A 27,412-nucleotide genomic window follows, 5' to 3' on the forward strand; every position below is an offset into this window, starting at 1 on the left:
TTTTTTAAAGATTTTATTTATTTATTTGACAGAGATAGAGACAGCCAGCGAGAGAGGGAACACAAGCAGGGGGAGTGGGAGAGGAAGAAGCAGGCTCACAGCAGAGGAGCCTGACGTGGGGCTCGATCCCATAACGCCGGGATCACGCCCTGAGCCGAAGGCAGAGGCTTAACCGCTGTGCCACCCAGGCGCCCCTGGTTATCCACTTCTGAGTGAATTACAACTTGGCACTACAGCAAGTATAAATAGAGACACAAAGGCTATAATTTTCCTGTAGTCTAGCATAAAGAGCTACAACAAAGACAATCTCAAGGGTATGTTCACCTTTTTAGAGTTACTTGATTTTCCTGAACTGGGCAATAAGTTGCAACAACTAACCTGCAGAGGGAGGAAAGACACAAGCACTAATTTCCTATGTTTTTATGCCATAACTTGCCTCTCAATGAACAAGTATAACTCAAAGCAGTGTTTAAAAGCTGTTCTTGCATACATTATTTCATTTGATGTCCCTTCTATCCTTGAGGATATTTAAACCCATATTTTATCCTTAAGAATGCACTTCTATTCCTGATATAGCTTCACAAAAGTGGTTATAGTTAGACATACTATAATCCACTTCCTGTCTACTGGTCTGATTCAAACAGATGAAACCATACACTACACCTTGGAAATAAAAATGCAATGTAAAATCAAATATGGCATCATTCCTATTAGAACATACTTCATGAGAACAGAGATTATCTGTCTTGTGCACTGTTACATTCCCAGTGTTTAAAGTAGTGCCTGGTATATAACACTTCCTCAAACATTTGTCAAATAAATGACTATAAACCAAGGAGATAGGAGTTTGAATAGGACTCTACCATATTTAAGGATGGAAAAAAGCAAAAATAGATTCTAATGGGAGAATTCAGCACCAAAACCCAATAAATTCAATTTGAAAGTCACTGTAATTGGTTCTAAATTATAATTAACCAAACATATATTCTTTCCCATGGTCTAAAGAGCAAAAGACCAAATTCGAATGTAGTAATTTAGTAACAACACTTGGAAAACACTACTACAAAACACAAATCAGTGATTCCTTATTGATGAAAAAGAGTACAGTATGATACACCAGAGTACTCAGTACCCTCATCTCTGTAGGTTTATAGGCACAGATTAAAATTTTAATAAACTTCAAATTTTAAATAATTTCGTACTTTCCAATATTTCTTATGACATAGGGCCAATGAGAATTTCCGTTACATCATAAGAACACTGAGAACTAAAATCTTAATAGACACTAGAAAACTAGAGGCTACTATCTATAGTGACCTGGTTTCACGTGGATATTTTACTCTGTAAACTAATTACAAGAGGGCCTTTCAGCTGAGTAAGCTGCAGTGAACCTGAAATAACATGACCAAGGAGAGCTCAAGGAACCAGCTTAATTAGTAACATGTTTCCCGGTTTCAAGGCCCTCTTCCACGAAAGCCTCTTCTTGGTCCTATGCTTGATAAATTGTATTTTTTAAAAAACTGAATCAAAGGAACTCTTTTGAACTGGAAAATTATGTTAGGGAATATTAAGGAATTTTCCCACTAATAAAAAGTAAATATTTATTTTTACTTACATTCATCATAGAACCCATAAATGCGATTGATGCTAGCACACTCATGGTTTCCTCTTAACAGAAAGAAGTTCTCTGGATATTTGATTTTATAAGCCAATAGCAAACAAATGGTTTCCAAAGACTGCTTTCCTCTGTCCACATAATCTCCTAAGAAAAGATAGTTGGCTTCTGGTGGGAAACCTCCATATTCAAATAATCGCAGTAAATCTGTATACTGTCCGTGAATATCTCCTGAAAATAGAAAAAGCCGATTTTAGAATACTTGGTTACTGTGGGAAGCAGCTTCAAATGATTCCCAATGTTTATACCCTTTGTGTAATCCTCTCCCTTTGAATGTGGGCTGGAGCTGGTGACTTGCTTCTAACAAACAGGATACAGCAAAAGAGGGATGGGCTGTCACTTCTGAGATTAGGTTACAAAAGATCATGATTTCCATTCTGTTTGTACTGTTTCGCCTTCTCTCATTCTTGACGCTGAAGTCAGCTGCCTTATGGAGAAGCACGCATGGCAAAGAACTGAAGGAGGCCTTTGGCCAACAGCTCATTAGCAACCAAGCCCTCAGTCCATCCGCCCATAAGGAATGGAATCCTTTCACCGTTGAGCCTTGAGATGAATGCAGTTCCAGATGACACCTAGATCACAGCCTCATGAGACACCCAGAACCAGAGGACACAGCTAAGCTGTGCCTGAATTCCTGATGCACAGAAACTGTGAGGGGATAAATTCATGCTATTTTAAGGCATAAAGTTGTGGAGTAATCTGTTATACAACAGATAGCTAATACAGTTACCCTTATTAGCTGGTAGTATAACAAAGGTTACTTTGTTATGCCAAAAAGTGAGACAAAGTCAGAGTTTAGAAATATTTAGTATAACTTCTATTACCCTCTAATTATTTCTGTATCAAAGCATTTTAAAAAGTACCTTAGAAAGAATCTGAATCATTTAAAAATGTTACAACTACATTTGCTTCATTTAGATTCACAGAAGAGATTGATCATTCCCACAAAATTTCTTTTTTTAAAAAGATCTTATTTTTAAGTAATCTCTACACCCAACATGGGACTCAAACTCACAATACTGAGATCGAGAGTCGCGTGCTCTACCGACTTAGCCAGCCAGGCTCCTGTTCACAAAATTTCATGCCACCCCTTACTTAAAGATGATACACTAAGCTAATTAATGTATTCAACAAACATTTCCTTAGCTAATATCTTTTATTAGCTAGGTACTGTACTAAGGAGCACCAAACACATGACTTAATAAACACAAGAAGAAAGATAAAAAAAAGTAACATGCAGGACAATGAAAACTTTTACATATAGAAATAATTCCTGACTGAGCAAAAAATGACGATTAAGTCCATAAAAGCTAGGTCATAAACACTGATAGCCACTACAAGTTATCAAACCAAAAGCCAGTATGATACATTACTTACCCACTTCGCACTGTTATGTGAACTATAGAAAAATACTTTCTGTACGACAATTTTGCTGGCTATAACAATGTGATCACTCAATGTCAGGTTGTAGTTTTTGTTTTTGGCCAGAAGCCATTATAAGACTTAAAAGAACAAATATAAACTGCAATGTTATATAATCTTCAAAATAAAATCACAACAAAGGTAGAACACATGGATACTGCCATACTGACCCTCAAAACTCTATTCTTGGGTTTTTTTTTTTGTACTAGTGTATCAGAATGCCTATTTTTCCACATCCTTGACACAACACTGGATTATCTGTTTTTGACATTTAAAAAAAATTTGACTGTAGTTTGGGATTTGTTTTTAAACTGCATTTCACTGATTACTAGTGAGGCTGAGGATCTTACGTTTACTGGCCACTTGAATTTCTTCTAAAATCTGCCTTTAAAAAATCTTTCTCTTGTATGTCTTTCTTATTTGTTTCTCAGAAACAATCTTTCATGGCAATCTTTTTATCTGATGTATATGTAACAATCATTTTCTTCTTGTAACTTATGATTTTATGAAAGTTTCAATTTTCATATTTTATGTAATCAAACCTATCAAACTCTCTTAAACATAAATTTTAAAATGTTCTCCCTAGGTCACCTTCAATGTAAATAGGGGAGAAAAACTGGTATTCAAAATAGACTGTTTCCAACTCTACCTATTTACATACCACAAATTTTCAGCGGTGCTTCCAACTCCAAAAGAATAGGCTGGCTAAGAAAGATCTCCCGAGACTTGATACATAAGCCCCGAACTTCTGCTTCAGTCATCTGCACAATCTTTCCTGGGCGACATCCTCGTACTGTTAATAAATAAAATGGTCAGTTTTAAAAAATTTATCTATAAAATAATAATCCTTAAAAAAAAAGTCATGCCCATATTTTGAAGATCAGGGAAGTCACACAGGCAGCAAACTACCAGATACCCTGTTATGTCCTGTGGCTAACAGATTACTCCAGTGATCTTTGGCTTCCATCTCTATTGTCGCTGGTTCGTGAGGATGCTCCTCAAGGCTGCTGCCACAGAAACGCAGTCCTCTGTGCTCTCCAGTGGCCAACCTCACAGCCCAAGAGACCTAAATGGGTGCAGGGACAGCACCTTTGGGGACAGCCCACTCTCTCAGCAAAGTCTTATTATATTTAGGAAAAGGCCAAAATACCATCACTAAGAACCAGTGGTTATGAAGAAAGGGAAATTAAAAAGTAGCTGTCGGCAGGTGATTTAGTTTCACACACTTCCTTGGAGTATTAGGAACAGTCCTAAGAATTAACCACCCCCACCTTCATTTTCTGATCAAAATAAAAACAAAATTTAAAAGGTACCAGAGAGTTACTAAATTTTAATGCATTATTATGTTCACAGTAGGGCATTATATAAAAAACTCTCAAAGCTATTCAGATGGAGGAAAGCCATTTTTCAAATGAATGACCAATAAAATCCATGAACTAATAAGTAACTTCTGGAATGGAGTGGGGAGGAATGGTACATGAGAAGTTCCTTATGTGCCCTATTGAACTGAACTTCTAATCATTTCCCCTCATCATTATCTTCTCCACTGGCTCTCTCTAAATAGACTGCTAGCTCCTATTTAATCTTAACTGAATAAGGCATTTTAAAAAAGGAAGCAGAGACTGTACCCCTATATAGCCCTACCACTTCCCACTTCCAATTAAGTCCACACTTTTCTTGTTAAAAATTGCTATGATTCTTTTGTCAGGTCAAGAGATTTAAAAAAAAAAAAAAAGGCCCCCACATGCAAAAGCCGTCCATGTATGTATTCCATTAATACAGTAATATCTAAGAAGAGACAGAGACATTGCTGAAATGTGTTTTAGCAAATGTGACAGTAAGATCATCCCTGAAATTCAAAACATGATCAGCAAAACTGCTTTTATTATGGGAACTTTAGCATAGCTTCTGTATGAGTACCAGATGTCAAATGTCAATTATCTACTTCCCATGGATATGTGGATTTTTCTAAGACCAAAATGGGAACCTTACTTTGTACTTTCCATTAAGTATCTACAATACTAGCTTAGATTCAATTCTCTGTAAAATTCTTAACCCTGGCAATAAGTTTTAAAAGCATGGGAAATGATGGTTACAAAATACAGTGCTACCATCAGTGCATCAAGTACCTATCTATTTTTTGGTATACTAAATAGTATTTTTCTGGAAGGATTAAAGATCTCTTATTGATTTCAGATGACAAATACTCACCTAAAAATAATTATTGAAAGGTAAGAGCAATGGACAAGACAAACAAAATACTTTTGGCTCCTAGAAAAGCTTCCACAATTTCTGTTATGATTCTATGGTAATAAAACACTGTTTAGGGGCGCCTGGGTGGCTCAGTCGTTAAGTGTCTGCCTTCGGCTCAGGGAGTGATCCCAGAGTCCTGGGATCGACCCCCGCATAGGGTTCCTCTGTTGGGAGCCTGCTTCTTCCTCTCCCACTCCCCCTCCTTGTGTTCCCTCCCTCACCGGTTGTCTCTCTGTCAAATAAATAAAATCTTAAACAAACCACTGTTTAGATTACCAACATTTAGTTGTAACTTTATGACAAGCATTATTAAAACTAGTGTGGGTCACTTAGATGTGTCAATTTAAAGTGTTTAAATTACAGTGGTGAATATTTTATCTCACATTTGTTTTATTTTCTCTGTAAATTGTGTGTTTAATTTTGACCTCCCAAGTAACTTACACTAAGGTGTACTTTAACATCTTTACAGAGCTAAAAATGATTCAATTTATAAGTCATTCTAATCCACAGAAACTAAAAATTACCCAAACAAAATCACACCCCATGAAATTTCATTGACTTTAAGATGCATGTTTTTCCCTAATTAAGATCTATGAAGTTAGGAGATGCTTTGCAATCAATAATTTCTTACAATTTTAATTGGCAGTCGCTTTTGCCTCTCTGTGGCATATAATATAGTAGTGTATTTCATAATCAAATCACTTCTAAGAGTTGATGAAATGCAGTTAGGGAAGCTAAGGGTTCTTCTAAACGTTAGACATTTGACAAATGACCAAATTTTAGGAATAAATTAGCTAAATTATTTGGGAAAAGATGGTAGCCAGCTAAGGGCAATCCCAGCTGTCTGTCAACTCAAAAGTCCTGTTCCCTTATGTACTCCCACCAGTAAGCATACCCAAATTTCCAAGAGCATTTCAAATTTCTCCCAGTCATCTGAAAAAAAGGAATAAATCAAGGCAACCTGTTAAAAAGGGGACCAGATGACTACCGCAATATCCATGAGAGATTCCATTAGTTGGGTATATGAGCTTTCATACAAGTATCTAGCTGGATTATGAAGATACTATAAATCTGCATAATTCACTAGATGCAAAGCAATTTCACATCAATCATCTCATTTAATCCTTTTGATATCCCAAGAATTAGAAAGGGAAGTCTTTATTGACACTATACAACGACAGAGTTAAAAACCTTGCACAAGATCAGAGCGCCCAGGTTTTATAAAACTAGAGGGAGTAAAAAGCAGCAGAGAAAAATTTAGAACCAGTCTTCTAACTCAAAATTCTTTCTCCTCTACTACCACAAAAAAATTTTTAGTCAAAAGCTTCCAAGAAAAAAATTTCAGCAGGTAATAATTGCAAACCAGGTAAAAACACCATTAAAGCACACTGTTTAGAAAATATTTTGAGGTATCACACATATACAGTACAGTACACTAACATTATGGGCATTTACTCAATAAATTTTAACTATGTATACACTTAAGTATCCATCATCCAGGGACGCCTGGGTGGCACAGTTGGCTGAGCATCTGCCTTTGGCTCAAGTCATGATCCCAGGGTCCTGGGATTAAGTCCTACATAGGGCGGAGAGCTCGGCGGAGAGCCTGTGCTTCTCCCTCTGCCTGCTGCTCCCCCTGTTTGTGTCCGCTCTCTCTGACAAATAAATAAAACAAAATCTTTAAAAAACATATTTAAAAAAAAAAAAAGTAACCACCATCCACAGGCAAGATACAGAATACTTCCAGGAGCCTTCAGGGCTTAACCATACAATAATAATGCCCAAGGTTAGTATTCTTACCTTCACAGTATTATTAATCCAACCCATTTTTGAATTTTGGATAAACAGAAATATATAGTATATACTCTTTTGCTCATTGAAATCTATCCATTTATTGTGTTCAGCAGCCACCTGAAGTATTGCATCGTATTAACCACCACACTGAATTTATCCATTCTATTGGGTCTCTTCTACTTTGGCACTATTGCAAATGCTCATGAATATCTGCGTACATTTCTCTTGGCTATATATATAAAACATAGGAGAATTGCTGGGTCATAAGGAAGGCTCAGCTTAATCAAGAATGAAGAATTAACTGATATAGCCAGTTTCCCAAAGTGGTTATAGCAATTTACAACCCACCAACGTTGCTCTACGTCTGTACCAACAATGGGTATTGTGAGTCTTAAATTTTAGCGTTTTGTTGGGGGTATGATGGTATTCAACGAGATTTTAATTTGCTTTTCTCTGATAACTAATGTTGAATATCTTTTCATAGACTTAATAGGCCATTTGGAAATCCTTTTTTGTGAAGTTCATTTGGACTGTCTTTTAAAAAACTGATTTGTAAAAATTCTTTTTATATCCCCAATGAATCTTTTATTGGATCCATGTATTAAAAGTATTTTTTCTCAGTTTATGGCTTGCCCTTTCTCTCTCTACTTCTTTCTTTTGATGAAAAGAAGTTCCTTAAAGATTTATTTTTTTGAGAGGGAGAGGGAAAGAGAATCTCCAGCAGACTCCCTGCTGGGCTCTATCTCATGACCCTGAGATCATGACCTGAGCCAAAATCAAGAGTCCTGCTTAACAGACTGAGCCACCCAGGAGCCCTAAGAAGTTCCTTATTTTAATGCATTTAAATCCAGCTTAAATAATTTTAATCAATCTTTTTTGGTCACTGTGTTTTACATCTTGTTCAACAAATTTTTGCCTCCTCTAAAGATATTTCCTTATGTTTCCTTCTAGATTCTTTAGTTTTCACCTAATTTGATAATCCATCTTAATTTTGTATCTGGTTTGAGGTAAAGGCCAAGTTTCATTTTTATCCACACAGATATCCAACTGGTTTAGCACCTTTTATTGTTAAGACCACCTTTTCTTCACAGAATTGCAGAGGCAGTGTTGTAGAAAAATCAGGTGACCATAAACGAATGGGTTTATTTCTGGAAATCCCATATAGTCCCATTAACCTGTTTATTTTTACATCAGTACTACCCTCTCTTAACTACTGTAGGCTTTTATAAAGTCTTGGTATCTGGTAATACAAGCATCCCACAACTTTGTTAAGACTGCCTTTGCTAATCTAGGTCCTTTTGCATTTTCAAATATGTTTTAAAATTGGCTTTTCTATTTCCCCACACCCCAACTTGTGGGATTTTTAATTGGGAATGAGTATAATCCAGGGAAAATTACCTTAACAATTTTGAGACTTCCAGCCTTTTATTTAGGTTGTCATTTGTTTCTCTCACCAATGCTTTGTAGTGTTTATGTGGCAGTCTTGCACACTTTCATTAAATTGAGTTGAGGGGCACTGCTCTGTAAACGTGTTTTATTTAATTTTCCAATTATTTGATGTTAGTATACAAAAACATCATTGATTACTGAATACTGACTTTGTTTCCTATTCTAACAGTTTGAAGATCCCTTTGGATTTTCCAAGTATACAGTCATATCATCTGTGAAGACAGTTTTACTTCTTTTCCAATTTTTTTATCTTTTATTTTTCTTCTTCACTGAATTGGCTAGGACCTCCATGACAAGGTTGAAAAAACTGTGCTAATGGTCTTGTCTTGTTCCTGAACTTAGAGGAAAAAGCATTCAATAAAAAATATTTCACCATTACAACAGCTATAGTGTTGTACATACTCACCTCATGAAGGGCCACTAAAATTTATCAAATACTATATATCTCATCCATTGAGATAATCATATAATCCCCCACCTTATTCTGTTAATATGATTTATATTGAGTATTCAGCTTCCCTTGGATTCCAAGAATAAAACCCACCAAATTATGACATTATCTTTCTTATTGTAAGATTCAATTTGCTAATAATTTGCTGTGGCTATACTTATGAGAGACATTGGCTGGTAATTTCCTTTCCTTGATATCTGTCAGATTTGGGTATTAGGGTTGTGCTGGCTTCAAAAAACAAGTTGGGAAGTGTTCTCTCTTTTTCTGTTTTCTGTGAGAGACTGTATAAAATTGGCCTAATTTCTTCTTTAAATGGTTAGGTCAGCAGTGAAACCAAATGGGCGTGGAATTTTCTTTTTGAGAAGTATTTCAAGTATGAATTAATTTTCTTTAACATAAATAAGACAATTCAGATTTTCTATTCCTTCTGTCAGTTTTGCCAAAATTAGGTGTTCATCTAAACTATAAAATTTATTATTATTTACAAAATCTTATTGTTGTTTAAAATACGTATGTATAGCTTTTCTCTGAACTACTTGGAAATAGATTATATACATCATGCTCCTTTACCAGTTTATTATTTCCTAAGAATATTCTCTTATATATTGCACAGTATAAGTTCTCAGATTCGGGGAATTTAACACTGATATAAATCTTTAATGTGAAGAATATACTACAATTTTAATAATTGTCTTAATCACGTCCTTTATAGAATTTTCTTCCACTCTCATACAGAATTCAAGCCAGGATTACATTATTGCTTTTATCTGTTCCATCTCTTTAGTCTCCAATACTAGTCATGTCTCCCGTATCTTTTTTGATATTGGCAATCCGTTTTCTATTTTGTACGCTATTAGTATTTTTTTTTTTTTTTAGATTTTATTTATTTATTTGACAGAGACAGCAAGAGAGGGAACACAAGCAAGGGGAGTGGGAGAGGGAGAAGCAGGTTTCCTGCCGAGCAGGCAGCCCAATGCAGGGCTCGACCTCAGGACCCTGGGATCATGACCTGAGCCGAAGGCAGACGCTTAACGGCTGAGCCACCCAGGCACCCCCATTATTAGTATTTCTAGGGGGCTTTTCATTTTATTAATCTTTTCAAAAACTATATATTTGTTTTTTATTTGATTTCTGCTCTTATCTTTATTATATCTTATATCTTTCCTTCTACTTTTTGGGGGGTTATAATTTGCTTATTTTTCTATTGTCCTGAAACAGAAGTTTAATGTACAGACTGCCCACTATATGTATTGAAAGCTATACCTATCCCTCTTAAGCAGTGCTTTTTGCTTCAATTACACAAATTTGACACATACTTTCATTATTATTCAGGTCAACATATTTTATAATTTTTACTGCTATTTCTTCATTAGCCAGTAAGATATGTAAAAATACACAGCTTATTTTTAAATATTTGAGAATTTCCCAGTTACCTGCTACTGGTTTCTAGTTTATATTTACTGAAATCAGAGAATCTGAGACCTCGTATTTTTCAAATTTATTGAGGTTTGTTTTATGGTACATTATATGGCATATTTTAGTAAATGTTCCATACATATCTGAAAAGCGTGTACATCCTATAGTTGTTGGGTAAAGTGTTCTATGTGTGTCAATTAGACCAAGTTTACTGTGTTGTTTAAATCTTCTAGACCCTTGTTGATTTTTTTCTTTGTTCTATTAGTTACTAAGAAAGGTGCATTTATTAATCTACATGATTATGGTTTTGTCTATTTTAACCTTTTGGTTCTATCAACTTTCCCTTTTTTTGTGTTTTAGATCTATTAATATTAAATACCTAAAAAATTTAAGATTGTTATTATCTTCCTGTTGAATTCATCCCTTTAACATTATGCAACACCCTTCTTTACCTCTAGTGATACTTCTTGCCTTACCTACTATTTCTGACATATATAGCCAGGCAGGTTTCTTTTGGTTAAAGTGTGTATTAAGTATTTTTCCCATTCTTGTACTTACTCATCTGTGACCTTAAACTTAAAATATGTCCCTTGTAAACAGTATAGTTAGGTCTTCTGAGCTTTGCCTTCACTATTTCTTTCTTTCTTATTTACTATAATCAAGGATAAAGTTGAGTTAAGGTCTACCATCCTGTCATTTGCTTTGTTATCACATGTTCTTCATTCTTTTATTTCTCTTTTCTTGCATTTCTTTGGAAGAATCAATTATCTTTTACTATTCCATTTTTTCCTCTATTAGTTTTTTAGTTATGTGTTCTTTTTCTTTCGGCAGTTATTCTAGAGATAACAAATGTATTTTTGACTTAGTTATCACTTTCTAGCCTTCTGTTTTACAGTTGTCCTATATTGCTTCCACATATTTGAAACCCTACAAGCCATAATTATTATTTTAAATAGTATGAATTTATATTTACACATACTTATTCTTATTGTTGTTTATTTCTGCAGTTCTGGGATCATTTTCTTTCAACATGAACTTTAATATTTTCTAGTACCAGTTGAAATCAATAAATTTTCTCAGCTTTTGTGTCTTTATTTTGCCTTCACTTTTGAAGGACATGCTCACTGGATTTAGAATTCTAGGTTAGCATTATTTCTTTTCTTTCAGCAGATTAAGAGGCTTTTCTATTGTCTTCTAGTGTCTATAGTTCCAGGTGTTTTATCAACCATCACTGTTCTCCCACAGGTAATGACTTATTTTCTCTGGTAGCTTTTAAGATTTTCTTTTTTTTTTAAATTTTTAGCGGTTAAGTATATGATGGGTCTCAATATGGTTGTATTTGTATTTTTCCTGCCTGGAATCCACTTAGCTTCTTTAATCTATGTTTTCGTATCTTTCTCAGTTTTGAAAAATCCTTGGTCAATATTTCCTCTATCCTGTATCTCCTTTCCTTCTGAGACTCTCATTATGCATGTTAAACTTTTCGACTGTCTCCTGCTTATTCCCCCTCCATTTTCGTCTCAACAGTGTCTTGAGTGTCATGCTTGTAGCTGTACTGCAACATTTTACTTTTATTATGATGCATACTCATCATGTCAAAGCAGAAAAATAGAATGCAAATGTTGCACTTCTAAAAGCACAGTGGAGTGTGGATTATTTTGTTATTGAATGAGATGGTTAGGCATTGTATTTATAACATTACAGCTGTGCCAATAAATATATATATATACACATATATTTTTTTTTCACATTACCAGACTAAGCACTCGATCACAACATTCCCATTTCACCAGAAAGCAACAGTCAGAAAAATTTAAAAAATTTTAAATGGAACCTCATCACAGCAGAATTTCTTCACAAAAATAAAAATGAGACTGCAACCAAAGTTAAGTTTCTAACTGGCTCATGTGTTAACAAGAGAGAAAAGCCATTTACTAATGGTGGCTTAATGAAATCATGTTTGATTAGAAAAGCCAAAGAAATATGTGTGGAGACAATGAACTTGTTTAAGACTATTAACCTTTCCGTAAAAACAGTTCTTGAAGTGTTGAGGACAATGGGAGCAACATCAGTCAAAAAAACCGAAACAAATGATTTCGAGTGGTTTTCCTTGGTGCTTGCTGAGTTCACAGATACTACTGATATTCAGCTGTTGCTTATTTGAGGAGCCAATACTGAACTAAGTGACTGAAGAGTTAGCCTCTATGAATTGTCTGTGTGTAACTACAGGCAAAAATATTTTCAAGAGGGACGCCTGGGTGGCTCAGTCAATTAAGTGTCTGCCTTTGGCTCAGGTCTGATCCCAGAGTCCTGTGACTGAGTCCCACGTCAGGCTCAATGCTCAGTGGAGAGCCTGTTTCTCCCTCTGTCTGTTGTTCCCCTCTGCTTGTGCTCTCTCTTGCTCTCTCTCTGACAAATAAATAAAGTCTTCAAAAAAAAAAAAAGTCAAAAAAAATTTTCAGGAAGCTGAGGAAAACAAAACAAAAAGTGATGGTGGCAAAAATACACATGGAACACAAAAGAACCTAGCTGGACAACTGTACAAAGTTTATAAAAATTTAAGGTGTTTATAGTCTATGAAGCAATTACTCAGCAGAAGGGCCTTTTATTTTTTGGTTTTTTTTAGAGCGGGGGAGGAGCAGAGAGCAAATGAGAGAGAATCTTAAGCAGGCTCTGAGCCCAGCGCGGGGCTCAGATCTCATGACCCTGACTGAGATCGTTACCTGAGCAGAAATCACCTTAATTGACTGAGCCACCCAAGCACCCCAACAGAAAGATATTCTAATCTATCATGTATTGTTGAACCAGTGGTATCACTAGTGAATGTCACTAGTGTTCATGAACTTAACCATTGTCAGTTCCATGAATATTTGTCAGAAATAAAAGCTGAGTATCTTGAATTGCCCTGCCACACCGCAGTATAACGGCCTAGTAATGATAGGTCTATTGTGATTTTTTTTGAGCTCTGGGCCAATACAGAAATTTTTTTGAATGGCAATAATCACTATTACTACTATGGGGAGTTTTATAAATTACGATTTTGCTGCAAACTTGATAGTGTTTCCTAAAGGTTCAATCTAAAATTGTACGGCAAAAAATACTTATACACGAAACGTATACTGTGGTAAGTCATTTTGATAACTAATGCTGCCTGAATCACAAGCAAATGTCAAAGCTGCTACACTCCCAGTGCTGTCAAAAGTTAAAAAACAAGATCTTCATTTCCTCACAGATCTGCACTGGATATATTTTCTAAGCTCAAACCATGTTACAACAACATTCTTTAGATCTCAATGCTAGTGCAAAATATATCAAAATCTATTTAACTGTGCAGTTGAGGAGCTTCCACTTAGCCCTCTACTGGAATTGATTAGTGTACCATGTGATATGTTAAAAGGCAAATATCAGGAGAGGAGTAATAGAATTCTATAAACGCTTTCCAAACGATGACTAAAATCATTAACTAAAATCATATGCCTGTGGATTGATATCAGTATCTGGCAGTACCTATCTGTGATAAAAGATCTTCCAAGATAATGAAATACAGAAGATCTCATTACAGATCATCGTTAACAGATGAACTCTTGGAATCGAACCTGAACAAAGTGTTATCTTCTCCCAAAAGAAATCCCCTCTTCTCCTGATTACACAAATTGTACTCACTTGCTATATTTCGAATTTCATATTCACGTAAAAACTTTTTCAATGCAGTTTTGTCTTTTAAGTTACGAACGGTATGCAAAATATTGTGTGTATACTAAATTTTATGTTTCAATAACCATCTGCTATTTTCTCCAGCAAGTTCTTACTAATAGAATAATAGAAAATAGAAAGGACGCCAAGAAAAAAGAAGAAACCCCACTACTATCATGTTTGCCCCATGATATCTTAGTAATCCTCATTAACCTTTAATATGTTAATTCACACTTACTCTACTCCATCCTCCCCCCCTCCGGGAAATTCACTTAAGGTTATATATAAATCAATAGCAAAGTTAACTTAAACCCAGGCTTCCTAAATTCCCTAATTTTCTTCTGTAGGATGAAATGGCAATTTCTCCATATTTAGCGCGTAAGTCTCCCTTTCAGCCACAAAAAAGTAAAAAAAAAAAAAGTAAAATTTTTACAAGTGGCTAAAACGTGGAATTTTGGTTTTAAGTGAACGAATTAGGCGGGTGTCATAATTTCAATTTATCTTAAGTCTGCGGATAGGAATAATTAATGTGGCCTTCAGGAGCTCTGTGTGATACCTCAAACTGTAATATCGTATATATACATGAACATATTTTTCTGAGGCCTATGGCTTTCATGAATTCTCAATGGGGCCTGTGAATAATCATAAGTTAAAAAGTGATTCCAGATACACTGGTAAACAAATAATGAAAAAAGAGTAAAGAAGAAAAGTAACAGATATAGGTGACAGCCAGATGTTTCAGGAACAGAGGAAGAGTGCCCTAGCTCTATGGCATCAAAGTGTGATCCCCCTTTTCCACTATGTTGACATCTGCCTGATACAAAAGCAATGGTGGGCAAAACCACCCGCAGCTTAGCACAAACCAAAGCAAAGGCGCCAAACTGTACTGGCAGTCACTGATGGCGTTCACTGCCATGCACTTATAGTGAAACACAAAAAAGTCCAGTTTCACTTAAGAATGTCCTCGAGCAGTAAAAATTATTAATTTTATTAAACCTCCACAGCTGAGTATATGTCTTTTTAATATTCTGTATAACGAAATGGAAAGTATCCATGAAGCACTTTTGCTGCATACCAAAGCGCAATGCCTGTCTTCAAGCAAAGCACTTGTGTGACTGTTTTAGCTCCAAGACGATCTAGCCACATTTTTCATAGAACATCTTTTTTACTGTAAAGCACAACTGACGAACTATAGTTATCTACATTTAGGTATTTAATAGACACTCTTAAAAATGAACTAAGCGAGTCTGTCATTTCAAGGAAAACAAGTGATAGCATTTGTGCTAATGATAAAACCCAAGCTTTCAAGTGAAAATTAAAATTTTGGAAACCTTGTTTCTAACATCATGAATTTGACAGCTTCTCCATACTTAAAGACTCTTCGGATATCTTGTTGTAGTATTAACAAATATGTTTTTTTAATACTGTGTAAGATGTGTCAACATTTGAACATCTGCATAACTCGGTTTAGCGGATATCTTCCAAATGATCAATGCATGTTACAAAAAATGTGTAAGATACATATAAAGTGCAAGATCAATGGATTTTCATATAAAGGAACAAAAAAACCTCACTGATATTTCAGATTCCACATTACAACTAAGCTTTAAGAAATTACAACTTGTTGATTCTTGGTATAACATTAAAAAATATCCAGAATTATCTAAAAAACTATTTTCCAACTACATATCTGTACGATTAACTTCTGTAAAATCAGATATCAGAGAGATTTACTTATCACTATTTTTGTTGTTTAGAAAGCATTATTTATGCTAACATGTAATGGGTTATTATTTTTAAATGAACTAAAAATAGATATTTTAAAATTGTTTTATTTCTAACACAGTACTAATAACATAAATAAAAGCTCTTGTCCTCCATTCTTTTTAGTAGTATAAAGTGATACCAGGACTAAAAAAGTTTGAAACCCACTGCTCTAGTCCCTAGCCAAAAGAAGGCATACAACAAATCTCTTTAAATTACCTTTCACCATGTTCTGCCTAGAAATATATCTGTCCCTGAACACCAACACTAGTATGCCAAACCAGATTACAAACTCTGGAAGATGGAAATAGGAAAGAAATGCTTTACACATACATACACATATATGAGAAAAGTGGTTGTATGCAGTTAACACAATGTAGAGGACACAATATATTAGATGGTCTTCTCGAAAATTACTATGGCGAGCGTTCAGGGCTCAGCAGCAAAAAAAGTCCTCTATTACCTATTTCTCGGTTCAGGTTTATACTAAACAGTAACAACAGCTAACATTTCCTGAGCTTTTATTATGTATCAGAATTGTTCAAAGTGTTTTATCTGTTTAATCTCTACAGATACATTATGAAGTAGGTACTTAGTATCATCCCCAATATGAAGAAGAAACTAGGCCAGGGCTGATATTAAAATACATGCAGAACCTGTACCCTAAACCAGTATAAATATGGCCTCCCCTGTATCAATACTGATGTATCTTGAGCAAATACATAACTGAGTAAACATCTGATTATCATTCAGGATTAGATACTGCAGTTAAGGCCTAATATTCATAAAATACATTCCTTACTGTCAATTTAGATCTTTCACTCAGAAGCCTGGTCATTTTCTCTGATTACTTTGGCTCAATTATTTGATAAATATCCAAATAACATAGATAAAACCTACAAATACTGATGAAGTTTCCTTCTCAATTTACTAAGTGAAATAAAAAGTCATTAAAACTGTGAAATATAACATTAAAGAAAGCTATGTAATACATGTCTTTAAACTTCTTTTATTATGAAAATTAACTTTTATTTCTCTCAATCTTGAAAATAGGAGGTAAAACTAGGGGAAAAGTTGAAATGGTATTAGACAAATACTCAAAGCAAGAAAATGCTCTGGTCAACCTCTGACTGACTAGATAGGAATTTAGGGATATTCTGATGAACATTCCGGGGATGAAATTCCTTTACAGTGAAATAAACTGTGTCAAAACCTCCAAATTACACAGTGTCGGCACATATCAGGATCCAAAGGCAATGTTCTCACTATTACATAAAGACCTCTTACTTGTCCTTGCACAGACGCAGGTAAATTTAGGAAGGCAGAAAGAGCCTTGAGGCCAGGGATTTTCAGGAAGGATACATATACCCTCATAAATCACTCTGCTACACATGTGAAGAGTGGAGGCAGAATAAAGGACAACTGCCACTGTCCTTTTGCTACTTTTTCTACTGCATTACAAGTACCCACCTACACCAGGGACAGGATTCCTCCATCACTAGGAAAAGACTGGCTGCTGGTTATTTATTCTTGCTTACCTTCAGAATGAGTTCCTGCATTTTTAGTCTTCTACCTCTAATTGAAGAATAAAGACTATTTCCACTAAAACATCTTCAATTTTATCTAACAGATGGAAAGTCCCTGTTGTATGGTGTATTTCAAAGAATGTGGTGTTAAAAAAAAAAAAGTGCATTCCATCTACTAATAACCAAGACTTCAAAGGTAATCCAATTCAATCCTGGGGAAAGGATGAGGTTGTACAAGAAAAGAGATGTGACCCTGATCACTTCCTCCTCCCTATAGTCATGGATCCTCTATTTTTCCAGGAAAAATAAACCTTGAAATGGCTACTTAACAGCTGCTAGAAGAACAGTAACTGCTGTGTGAGGGTATAAATTTGTATCCACTCCAAATTAAGTTCTAGAAGATTCAACTGGGAATTATCATCATCTACCACCACACCACTGCTAAACCTACTGCATTTACAGACCATTTCTTCTCTCTGCATCCCTATATACCAAGTCTTCCAGGATAACCTTTGTTTCAGAAATACTTAATGATTTCAGTTATTATTTCTAGATATCTGGACATTCTTATATACCAATATTATTTTACCTCTGTTAGAGTTGAGAACACATGCCCCTGGAATGAACACTGTTAAACAGTAAACATGAAAAATAAAATAATAGAGGGGGTAAAAGCCAACTAGATACAATTTGCTATCTTCCCCATTAATCCTAAATCTTAATATATAATCCTGTCTCTAGATTCAGATGTAAACAGATTTCTAAATCCCAATGAATTCTAATTGGATTTAAATATTTACCAGAAAAGCTCTAGCTCTGCATTCAAATAACAGAACAAAAACACTTCTGGACTACTTCAAACGTTCCTTTCACATACTGTAATAAATTAACAGGAAAACAAACCTGATTTCTGAATCTGTTAAAAAATGTACCACCTTTACATATCCCCTAGCTTCTCATCCAGGAAGAAGAGAAGAAAGAAAGTATCCCTCAGATGATCTTCCCTACTCCCCAACCTGTTCTTTTCTAACAGACCTAGCCCTGGATCTATATACAACATGTTCCCTGCAGAAGCTGAGGATGCCAGGAAGAGCTAGACTAGGACTTCCTTCAAGCCGCCTAAACTTTAGACTTCTAGGTCATAATTAAACAACTTAAATTGGGGGGAAAATAGGGCTTTAAACAGTCTGGCAGGTCCTCAAAAGGTAAACATATAGACTTACTCTATGACCCAACAATTCCATTCCTAGGTGTATACCCAAGAGAAGTGCCACACAAAAACTCGTACAAGAATGTTTACAATGGTATTATTCACAATAGTCAAAAAGGGTAAACAACTCTAATATCTACTAAGTAATGAATTAATAAAATGTGGCATAGTCATACAGTAGAATATCACTCATCCACAAAAGGAATGAAACACTGAGACATGAACAATATGAATTTTTAAAACATCAGAAGAAGCCAATCACAAGAGACTACATATTACATGTTTTCGTTTATATGAAATGTACAGAACAAGCAAAATCCATAGACACACAGAAAGTACAGCGGTTGCCTAGTGCTGGGAGAGGGTTGAAAGGAAAAAAGGAGTGTTGGTTAATGGCAATAGGGTTGTGTTTAAGGGTGGTGGTGGTGAAAATGTTCTAAAATTGATTGTGGTTATGGCTGCACAACTGTGACTGTACTAAAAACCATTGAATTATACACTTCAAATAGGTGAATTACACAGGATATGAATTATATCTCAATAAAACCTTTATTTAAAAAAAGAGAACTTTAATGTGGTTGTATTAATCTATTTCATTTTTCAAATCTGTTCCTTTTTTTTTAACAAAGGACATATAAGAAAGCTTCCTATTTGCTTAGTCTCTGCCTAACTGAATTTTTAGAGTACCTGATCCACAAGAAAGGAAATGATCACAGAAGTTCTACAAATTCAGATATATATATACACATATCATATACATAATAAAATATATGATATATGTAATAGGCATGTGTTAATTATCAACTGGTACAGCCCAGTTTTTAAACACCTGGATCAAGTTTGGTTGGGAAGAGAGCTAGTGGGAAGCAGTTTCTTATCCTACCCTCTTCCCAAACACACCAATCTACTCATTCCATTTCACCTCCTCCTAAAATAAACGCAACATTTATAATCTGAATAAAGTTTGCAAAGTGATTATACTATACTCCCACTGCCACCCTAACTCCTTTTGGAACTAATGATCAAAGTAAAACGCTTTCGTTGGGTTTTCCAGGACACCCAAAGGAACCAGATTTAATTTAAACAATCAGTCAAGAGCACTATTGTAAGCCACAAGAATGTGGTAACAGGGTCACTACAGGGGACTGCGCGGCAGGCATCTTTCGCTTTTAGTTCCAAGTAAAACTTAACCCAATACACTAGTGAAATATGCACTATTCACACAATAAATTAATAGTGTTTTGCACTAAATAACAAAAATTTTTAAATGTTCTAAAGGCACTTTGAAAATATTATCAATCGTATGCCTACTCAAAAAAAAAGAAAAAACACAAAACAATTCATAAAATGTAGTTACTAAAAGCGTTACAGCTGATTGGCAATTTGATATAATAAAAAGAATAAAAATCAAGAGCATGTTTTGGAATTACAATCAACATTTTAGAATGAGATGGAGTCCTGCTGATGCCTTCCCCTAATGTGGAGACATTCTAACCAAATTTTAATTTATATGTTCATTTAATACTTAAAAAAACCCAAAACACTAACTGTAGCTTTTGTGCTACGCAGCTTTACAAAATACCACCATTTGAATCTGAGTTAAATTTAATGAGCAAGTAAAATCACCGAAAACCAAGGAAGACAAAAAAATTTTTATTTGAATAATTACTTTTTAGAAAATCCAAGTCCGTTCTGGATGTCTTCAATAGGTCTAGATTTTGGAAGGGGAAAAGAAAAGGAGGAGACTGAAGAATTTAAGAATTCCAAGGAAGCACTGTCAAACTAAATATACTTCCTGGGATTAAGAAGCAAGTAATGAAACTCTACTCATGGGAGTGTGTTCAATATATGAACCGAGGGGAGGCTGGAAAAGCCCAGAAATCACTTTAGACTGGGGAGCTTCTTGTGTTTTCTCTTTGGATTCTCCGTGACTAGCCAGTCAATAAATGTTTGCTAATTTAAAAGGGGAAAATGTCTAGACTAGATTTCTCACCAAAAAAAGGGCAGGGGGTTAGGGGGAGAAACATCATCCAAAGCCAGAACCAAGCATTTAATTTGATTTCACAAAACTACTGAAATCACTCAGCCTATCTTTTTCCCTCCATATCTTTCTTCTAATAAACGTAACAAGCCACTAATAAAGTTTAAAGTATCATTTTAAAAAAAAGTGCATCTGACTTAAAAGGTTCAAGATCAAACATTTAAAAACACATAAATCAGTTTTATGCCTATAAAGCATACAAATATGTAAGTGTACGAAAAATAGGAAAGAAGTTGAGATACAAACATCAGGTTTTTAAAATACTTAAATTTACAAACCAAGTGTGGACTTCCCCCAAAAGTCAACGAGGCTTTAAAATTTTTAAGTAGCTTTATTTCCCTCTTGGAACAATGCACAATTACAAAATACGTTTTTTTTTCAAAGTAAAGATCTCATAGACCCTGCAACATGTTCACATCTGTTAAAGTCCAAGTCTTAAGCAGTGAACACTGACTACAGGCACCAGGGGGCCTCTCAGGAATAACTTGATAGTAAAGGAAAAGGTAAGAGTTCCTGATAAAACTTTGCTTCTTACACTGTCTTAAGCCTGCTGGAAGGCTTTCACATCTGGAGCAAATAAACTAGTGTGTTTACACAATGGGCACACACAGAACTGATGAGATACGAATATACATCGACTGAAAAAGGGAAACTAGCCCGCCCCTCCGCCCCCCAAAATATAATCGTCTTTGATGATTTTCCAAATATAAATATATACTGCGCTTCACTGTTGTGAAGTTACCTTCAGGTAATCTGAAAGCAAATAATAAATTAGTGCATTTGCACTCCGACGTTTCCAACAGAGAAGACTAAATTTTCTTAAAAGTTTATTTTCGTTTCTTCACACTCACAAAGCAATTAGTGGTGACGCAAATTTTAGGGTAAAGGGATTCACCGGCAGAAGACTACGATTAACTCTGAATATTACCCTGACCTCTCTATCTCTTCTCTTTCCCTCAATCCCCCACCCCAGCATAAAACTGTTCAATAAAAACAGAAGAACCTAGAAACTTCAAAAGCCGCAAAGACTTGTAAATGCCTTTTAAACACAACCGAGGCTTCACAATAGATCTTTTCTAAGTTTGTGCAGAAGTTAAATCCTGCTCAAACCTGTTAAATTCTCAATCCCAAAAGCTAATCCCGTCAGCAAACGAGTCTACATATTTCTTCTTTCTTGAGTGCATCTTCAGCTCGATCAAACTTGTTTTACTTTTTTTTTTCACGTCAAATAATAAATAGGAGGTTCTCAACTCCCGCTAACGTTAACCTCTCCTTAAATAGAGTTCGTCCCATAGCAACACGTAAAAATGCAGAAGAGATCCAACAACTGTCTCAACGAAATGATTTTTATAAAATTCACTCCTGGAACAAGAATCGGAGGCAGCCAAGGGCAATGCACAAAGAGAGGAGAAGAAATACACGTTCCACGGACATACAATGCACAGAAACTCGCATCCTCGCACCCTCCTTGGAAGGGTCACCCAGCACCCTTAGGCTCCTCGCACACCCCAGCCGGCGCGACGCCGCGACGGTCCCCGAAGGTCCGTGGGGCCGCTGCCCGCGCGGCCCAGCCGGGTTGCCCGCGGGGTCGGCCCCTCTCGCATTGCCTCCCACCGACCGTGTTCCCGGAGGCCGCTTCCCCCCCGCCAAGGAGCCCCTTCGCCCCTTCCTCCGCGGCCGCCGCGGGGCGGGAACGGGGGTCCCCTCGGGTTTCGGCGGCGGAGGGGGAATGAGGGCTGAAGGGGGCGCCCCCTCCCCGCGGCCGGACCGGCCCCGCACTTACCCTCCAGCAGTCGGGTGATGAGACTGTCCACGTTCAGCTCCCCGTCCGCCATCTTGTCGGCACCAGACGCTCCTTCCCGGCAGCGGGAACAAGGGCTTCACGGCGGCGGAGGCTGCGGCGACGGCTCGGCGCTCCCTCACCTACAAGTCACGCGGCGTTTCGACCCCGGTTCCAACTCCCCCTTTTCCCCGGGCCCTCCCCCCACCCCCTCCCCACTAAGTAGTGGAGCGCGCGTACACTCAGAGGCATACACGATAAATAAATAAATAAATAAACAAGTGGGGGCCCCCACAAACCGGGCCGCGTCAGACCCAGCCGCCACCTCCTCCTCCTCGGCACCGCCCAACTCCGCAAAGCTCACCAGCGCCGCCGACGGCCCCACCCGCAGCGCCACTCACTGCACACCGCCCTTCCCCGCCACCGCGCCACGCAGCCCTCCGCGCAGGCGCACGGCGCACGCCTCCGCGGGCCCCTCAAAGTCCTGGCCTTCGCGCAATCGCACTGGACTCGGTTCTCCCGCCGCTGCCGCCGCTGCTGCCTTCGCGCAGGTGCGTCGCCCTCCCTCGCCACTTCCACTGCGCCGAATCGCCGCGGCGCGCAGGCGCCCCGAGGCAGGCGGGGCACGCTGGGCTGGGGAAGCTTCCATTAGGCGGAGCGCGCGTAGGCAGTGCCGACCTTCCCGCTTCCCAGCTGCCCCGACCGGGGTGCTCCGCAGGCCGCGTTGTCGGGCCCTGCGCGCCTCGTTTTTCTTTTCTTGGCTTCCTTCCCTAGTTTTGCAAATAATTCTTCACGTTTCCGTTAACCAGGAAACGTGGACTACAGTACCCATGTTGGAAACCCAAGTTTACGTGTTTGGGAATCCAGAAGGGGTTACTATGCTGGAAAAGTTTGACATTGCAAATAAGGGGTTTTATACCCTATCGTTCCACGAGGCTAGTTGCCCAAGTGTCCCTGGATGAAATATGTTAAAGTGTGTTCTGGAATGGTCAGCATTCTCTTGCGTGGGTACTGGTCTCTACCTTCTGTATCCTGCTTCCACATATCTTACATCTCTGTCCACTCTGTGCATACTGTTTTCCCCCAGTGCTTTTTTTGTTCATACCTCCATTATACTGCTTAATCATCTTGCCTTGTAATTGTTTATGCATTTATCTCCTACACTGGACCGTAAGCTTCTACAAGGTAGACCCACCAATTATCTGGCACACAGAAGAGAAGGACAAAGAAACATGGAAGTTCAGAAAGGTTGGTTGCCCAGCCGTTCTTTCCACCACATAATTCTGCCTCTAGAAAGGCAGGAGGAAGAGTAGCCACGCGAACAATCTAGGTAAGCCGGAGTTTTTGGCCTGTTCTGAGAAAGTGGTCAGTTCAAAGGTCTGTACTCATTGCTCAAGTGTTTGTCCAGAAACTCCAACAAGGTGCTATCCCAAACTCAAGGCATTGCTTTTCCCACTCACGAAGCATGAATACTAGGTAACATTGAGATTCCTGTATGTGCTCTGGCCCTGTTTTAAGTGTTTAAACATTATCTTTTTAATCCTTAAACCAGATGTATGAGGTAGGTACCATTCTCTTTACCTTGCAGATGGAATTAATTGAGGTACAGAATGATTAGATACGTAGCCCCAAATCACACAAGCAGCTAACAGATCTGGGATTCAAACCCAGACATCTAGTGCCAGAGTTTGCACTAACAATTGTGATATACTCCCTCTCAGTATATGTAAGCTGAGATGCTTAAATATGCATGTGCTATCTCACAAACTTGGAAAGTAGAAACCATAGGGTTTTTGTTTTTGTTTTTTAGAGGGTCAGGGAGGAAGTGTTGTCCAATCAAGTGCTTTATAATGGCCCAGGTGACTTACAGAGCTAGGATTTCCTTATGCCTTTTTTTTCCCTTCTAACTTTTTCTCCGTTTTGGGATTTAGCTTGTACATTGATGGTGAGCATAGAACAGGTGACAATTATAATGGTGATCCTGTCTGGAGTAGTTTTCGCAGACTCTTATTGTCAGTTCATCTTGGGGCTTTTAGGGGTGAAGAAATGGCTCATCACATTCTTGTTCTATTAAAGAATATTTTTTATACCCTGTTTTATTCCAAAAGAAGGGATTTAGGGTAGCTTATGAAAATACATGCAGTAGGATAAATTAAAAATAAGTACAGAGAAACATAGGACAAAAGAAAACAAAGTGGGAAAGATAAAATAATGCCAGCAGTTTTGTATGCAAAGTGCATGGTGTAAGGTACTATTGGTTTTCTAGGGATAAGCCACAAATATAATTCTAAGCTTTTTAGCAACCAGGGAAAAGATCAGTTGCAAGTGGAGTCAGTATTCTAGCTGAGCTGTAACTGGGACTTGAATACACCAGCTGTGGAGTCGGATGCCACTTTGCCAGATCTGTTCCACTAACCTCTTAAAGAGTAACAGGATCCTTGGGAACAATTAAATAAGTGCTTATCTTCCAATTTTCACGGGGCTTATGAATCCCATGAAAAAGAACTTTGAACCCTGTCCACAATTAGGGTTTAAATATGTACAGATATATTTAATGGACTTAGGACACCCAAAGGAAACTGTTGCACAAAGAGAAAGTAAGCATCTGAAGAGAAATCACAAATGGGGCAGAGAGAGGCCAGTCTCAGCAGAGTTGTGGGGGTCAGAAGGGATTGAAGAGTGGTCCTGAGTGCTGCTTGCAGACATCTCCTTCTCCAGGTTTTCTAGTGCTTTGGAATCCTGGGAAAGAAAGGATGAGTATAAAAAATGAAAGAGCTATATCCTTAGAGGCCCAGCCAACTTTTCTGTGGGATCTCCTTCCAAAAGAATTATATAAGAATTCAGATTCAGAATTCCTCAGATTTTGAAGTTTAACTGGTGCATATACTATATATTACTTAACACCCCAGCAGCTTCTGGGGCAGCTCACTATAATCTGAAAAATTTTTTTTAAATCATATGAATATTCACATCATGTAAGATAAATAAAACTACATTATGTCTCGTATCAGTACAGGTCAGATTTACCATTAAAGTAGCTCCCCCCGCCCCCCCCCCCGCCGAATAAAATGTATTTATTGAAGGAAATTTGGAAAGCAAAGATAAAATATATAAAAATCACATATAATTTCACCAGTTAGAGATAACCACTTTCCTGTCTTATACCTGAATATAATCCTATGTTATAAAATTGGAAAAATAAAATAAAATTGGGGTCATGCCTCACTTCCATTTTATCCTACTTTGTTAAATGAGTTTTGGTGCCACATTTATGTGAAATTCAGTTTTCAAAGTTTATTTGGATTTTCAAATGTGGATAAGAGGGACTTCTAGGTGGTTTGGTTGATTAAGCATCTGACTCTTGATTTCGGCCCAGGTCATGATCTTGAGGTCATGGGATGGAGCCCCACGTAGGACTTCGTGCTCAGTGGGGAGTCTGTTTGAGATTCTTTCTCTCTCTCCCTCTGCCCCTCCCCCCATTTGCTCCCTCCCTCTCTCTCTCTCTTTCAAATAAATAAATCTTTAAAAAATGTGGATAAGAGATTGAGGACAGAGGAAGAGGTAAGAAGTAGAGATCTGGAGGCTGGAGTAGCAACAGAGGCACTTGGAGCCACCATGAGGTTCAAGGGTAGGTGGGTACCAAGTAGAGAGAAACCCCATGTGGCAGATATTGACACAAGGGAGACTCTTGGCCTGAATGTGAGCAGTGTCCTGTTGGCAGAATGGACATCATTGGTTAGGGAAGCCAGCAGCTTGGAAGCAGAAGCATGAGAATGCTGCCAGTGGTGTAACAGACATTGGTTGGACCAGGCACTGTGGTGGGCAGCAGCCCTTTGAGCACCCACACCTGGAAACCAGAAGCCTTTAGAACAGGGAACGGACAGGTAATGGTTCTGATTGCGTGTAGGAAATCGCCTCTCGGTCTTTTTGAACACGTGGCAACACTCAGGAGAGGGATCACGGTAATTGTTAGATCAGGATTGTTAATCTCACAGACCAAAGGGCAAACTGTTAGCTGGGACTCCCAACCCAGTGGGGCTTTAGATAGTGGTGTGCTGGAGCCTGCTTACACTCGCTCATGAGAGTCAATTGTTAAACTTTCAGGGATTCTGCAAGCCAGTTGTTAAACAGAGCCATTATTTAAAAATTGAATTATATAGACTTAAAAATAAATTATGCTAAAAACAAAGGTAATGATTACTCAAAACTCATAATGTCCCATTTATTTTGCTACGTTTAACTATTATGTATAGTCTAGTGGTTGTTTAAATTTTATTGTATCTGTATGGGGGAAATACTAAACAATGATATGCTACTATGTATCTCTTTTCCAACTCCATGTTCAGTGACATGGCGTTGGTCGTGGTAGGAATATTTACACCAAGGAAATTATCAAATGCTGGGAATCTATAGATATTTCTGCCACATAGCTTTTTGTTAAACATTTACCAGTACACCACTGGGCTTAGGGAGACATTTGGGTTATACAGGCCAAAACCCTTGGGTAATTCCAGGAATGTCTATGGAGGGAAATGAGACTTCGTGAAACAAGGGATTGGGAAATCATAATTTGGGGTATTAATAACATTATGATCGTATATGTACTTACTAATAGAAAATGCCTGGGACCCATCAGTGCCCATTAGACAAAGGCAGACCAGTGCTCAGAGGACCCCAACCATCATTATGCTGAGACCAGAGAGATGTCCCTACGAATTGTCCTCAAAGAAGGACATAGTGAACAGCAGCCTCATTATTCCTTTTAGTAAACACAGCACAGACTTTCATAAGGATGTTTTACATGCCTTTCAAAATTGGCCAATAGCCAATAAGGTGTGAAAATAAGTAGGTTTCAGGAGCAAAATGTGGAGCCTATGATAGTGATGTATGGCTCTTTGCTGCCCTGACTAATCCAAAACAGCTTTATAAATGCATGAA

The 27,412-nt window shown here is 37.5% G+C and overlaps 1 protein-coding gene across 3 annotated transcripts in view; it reads right to left on the bottom strand.

Annotated features, from left to right (window-relative positions):
- The window catches only part of PPP1CB (protein phosphatase 1 catalytic subunit beta), a 38,689-nt gene extending 15,712 nt beyond the window's left edge, over positions 1–22,977 (bottom strand). Inside the window, exons 1-4 of one of the 3 annotated variants that reach the window (XM_034659708.1) lie at positions 22,839–22,977; positions 22,478–22,617; positions 3,759–3,890; positions 1,616–1,846 (exon numbers count right to left, since the gene is read on the bottom strand). In XM_034659708.1, coding sequence (XP_034515599.1) covers positions 1,616–1,846; positions 3,759–3,890; positions 22,478–22,529 — 415 coding nt within the window. In that variant the 5' untranslated portion in view covers positions 22,530–22,617; positions 22,839–22,977. Of the gene's footprint in view, positions 1–1,615; positions 1,847–3,758; positions 3,891–22,477; positions 22,680–22,773 lie in introns of those variants that run through there. The other 2 variants (XM_034659709.1, XM_002923641.4) reach the window with 2 other exon arrangements.
- Between the last annotated feature and the right edge of the window lie 4,435 nt (positions 22,978–27,412).

Source organism: Ailuropoda melanoleuca, chromosome 4, assembly GCF_002007445.2.
Source record: "Ailuropoda melanoleuca isolate Jingjing chromosome 4, ASM200744v2, whole genome shotgun sequence".
In the NCBI taxonomy this organism is placed as follows: domain Eukaryota; kingdom Metazoa; phylum Chordata; class Mammalia; order Carnivora; family Ursidae; genus Ailuropoda; species Ailuropoda melanoleuca.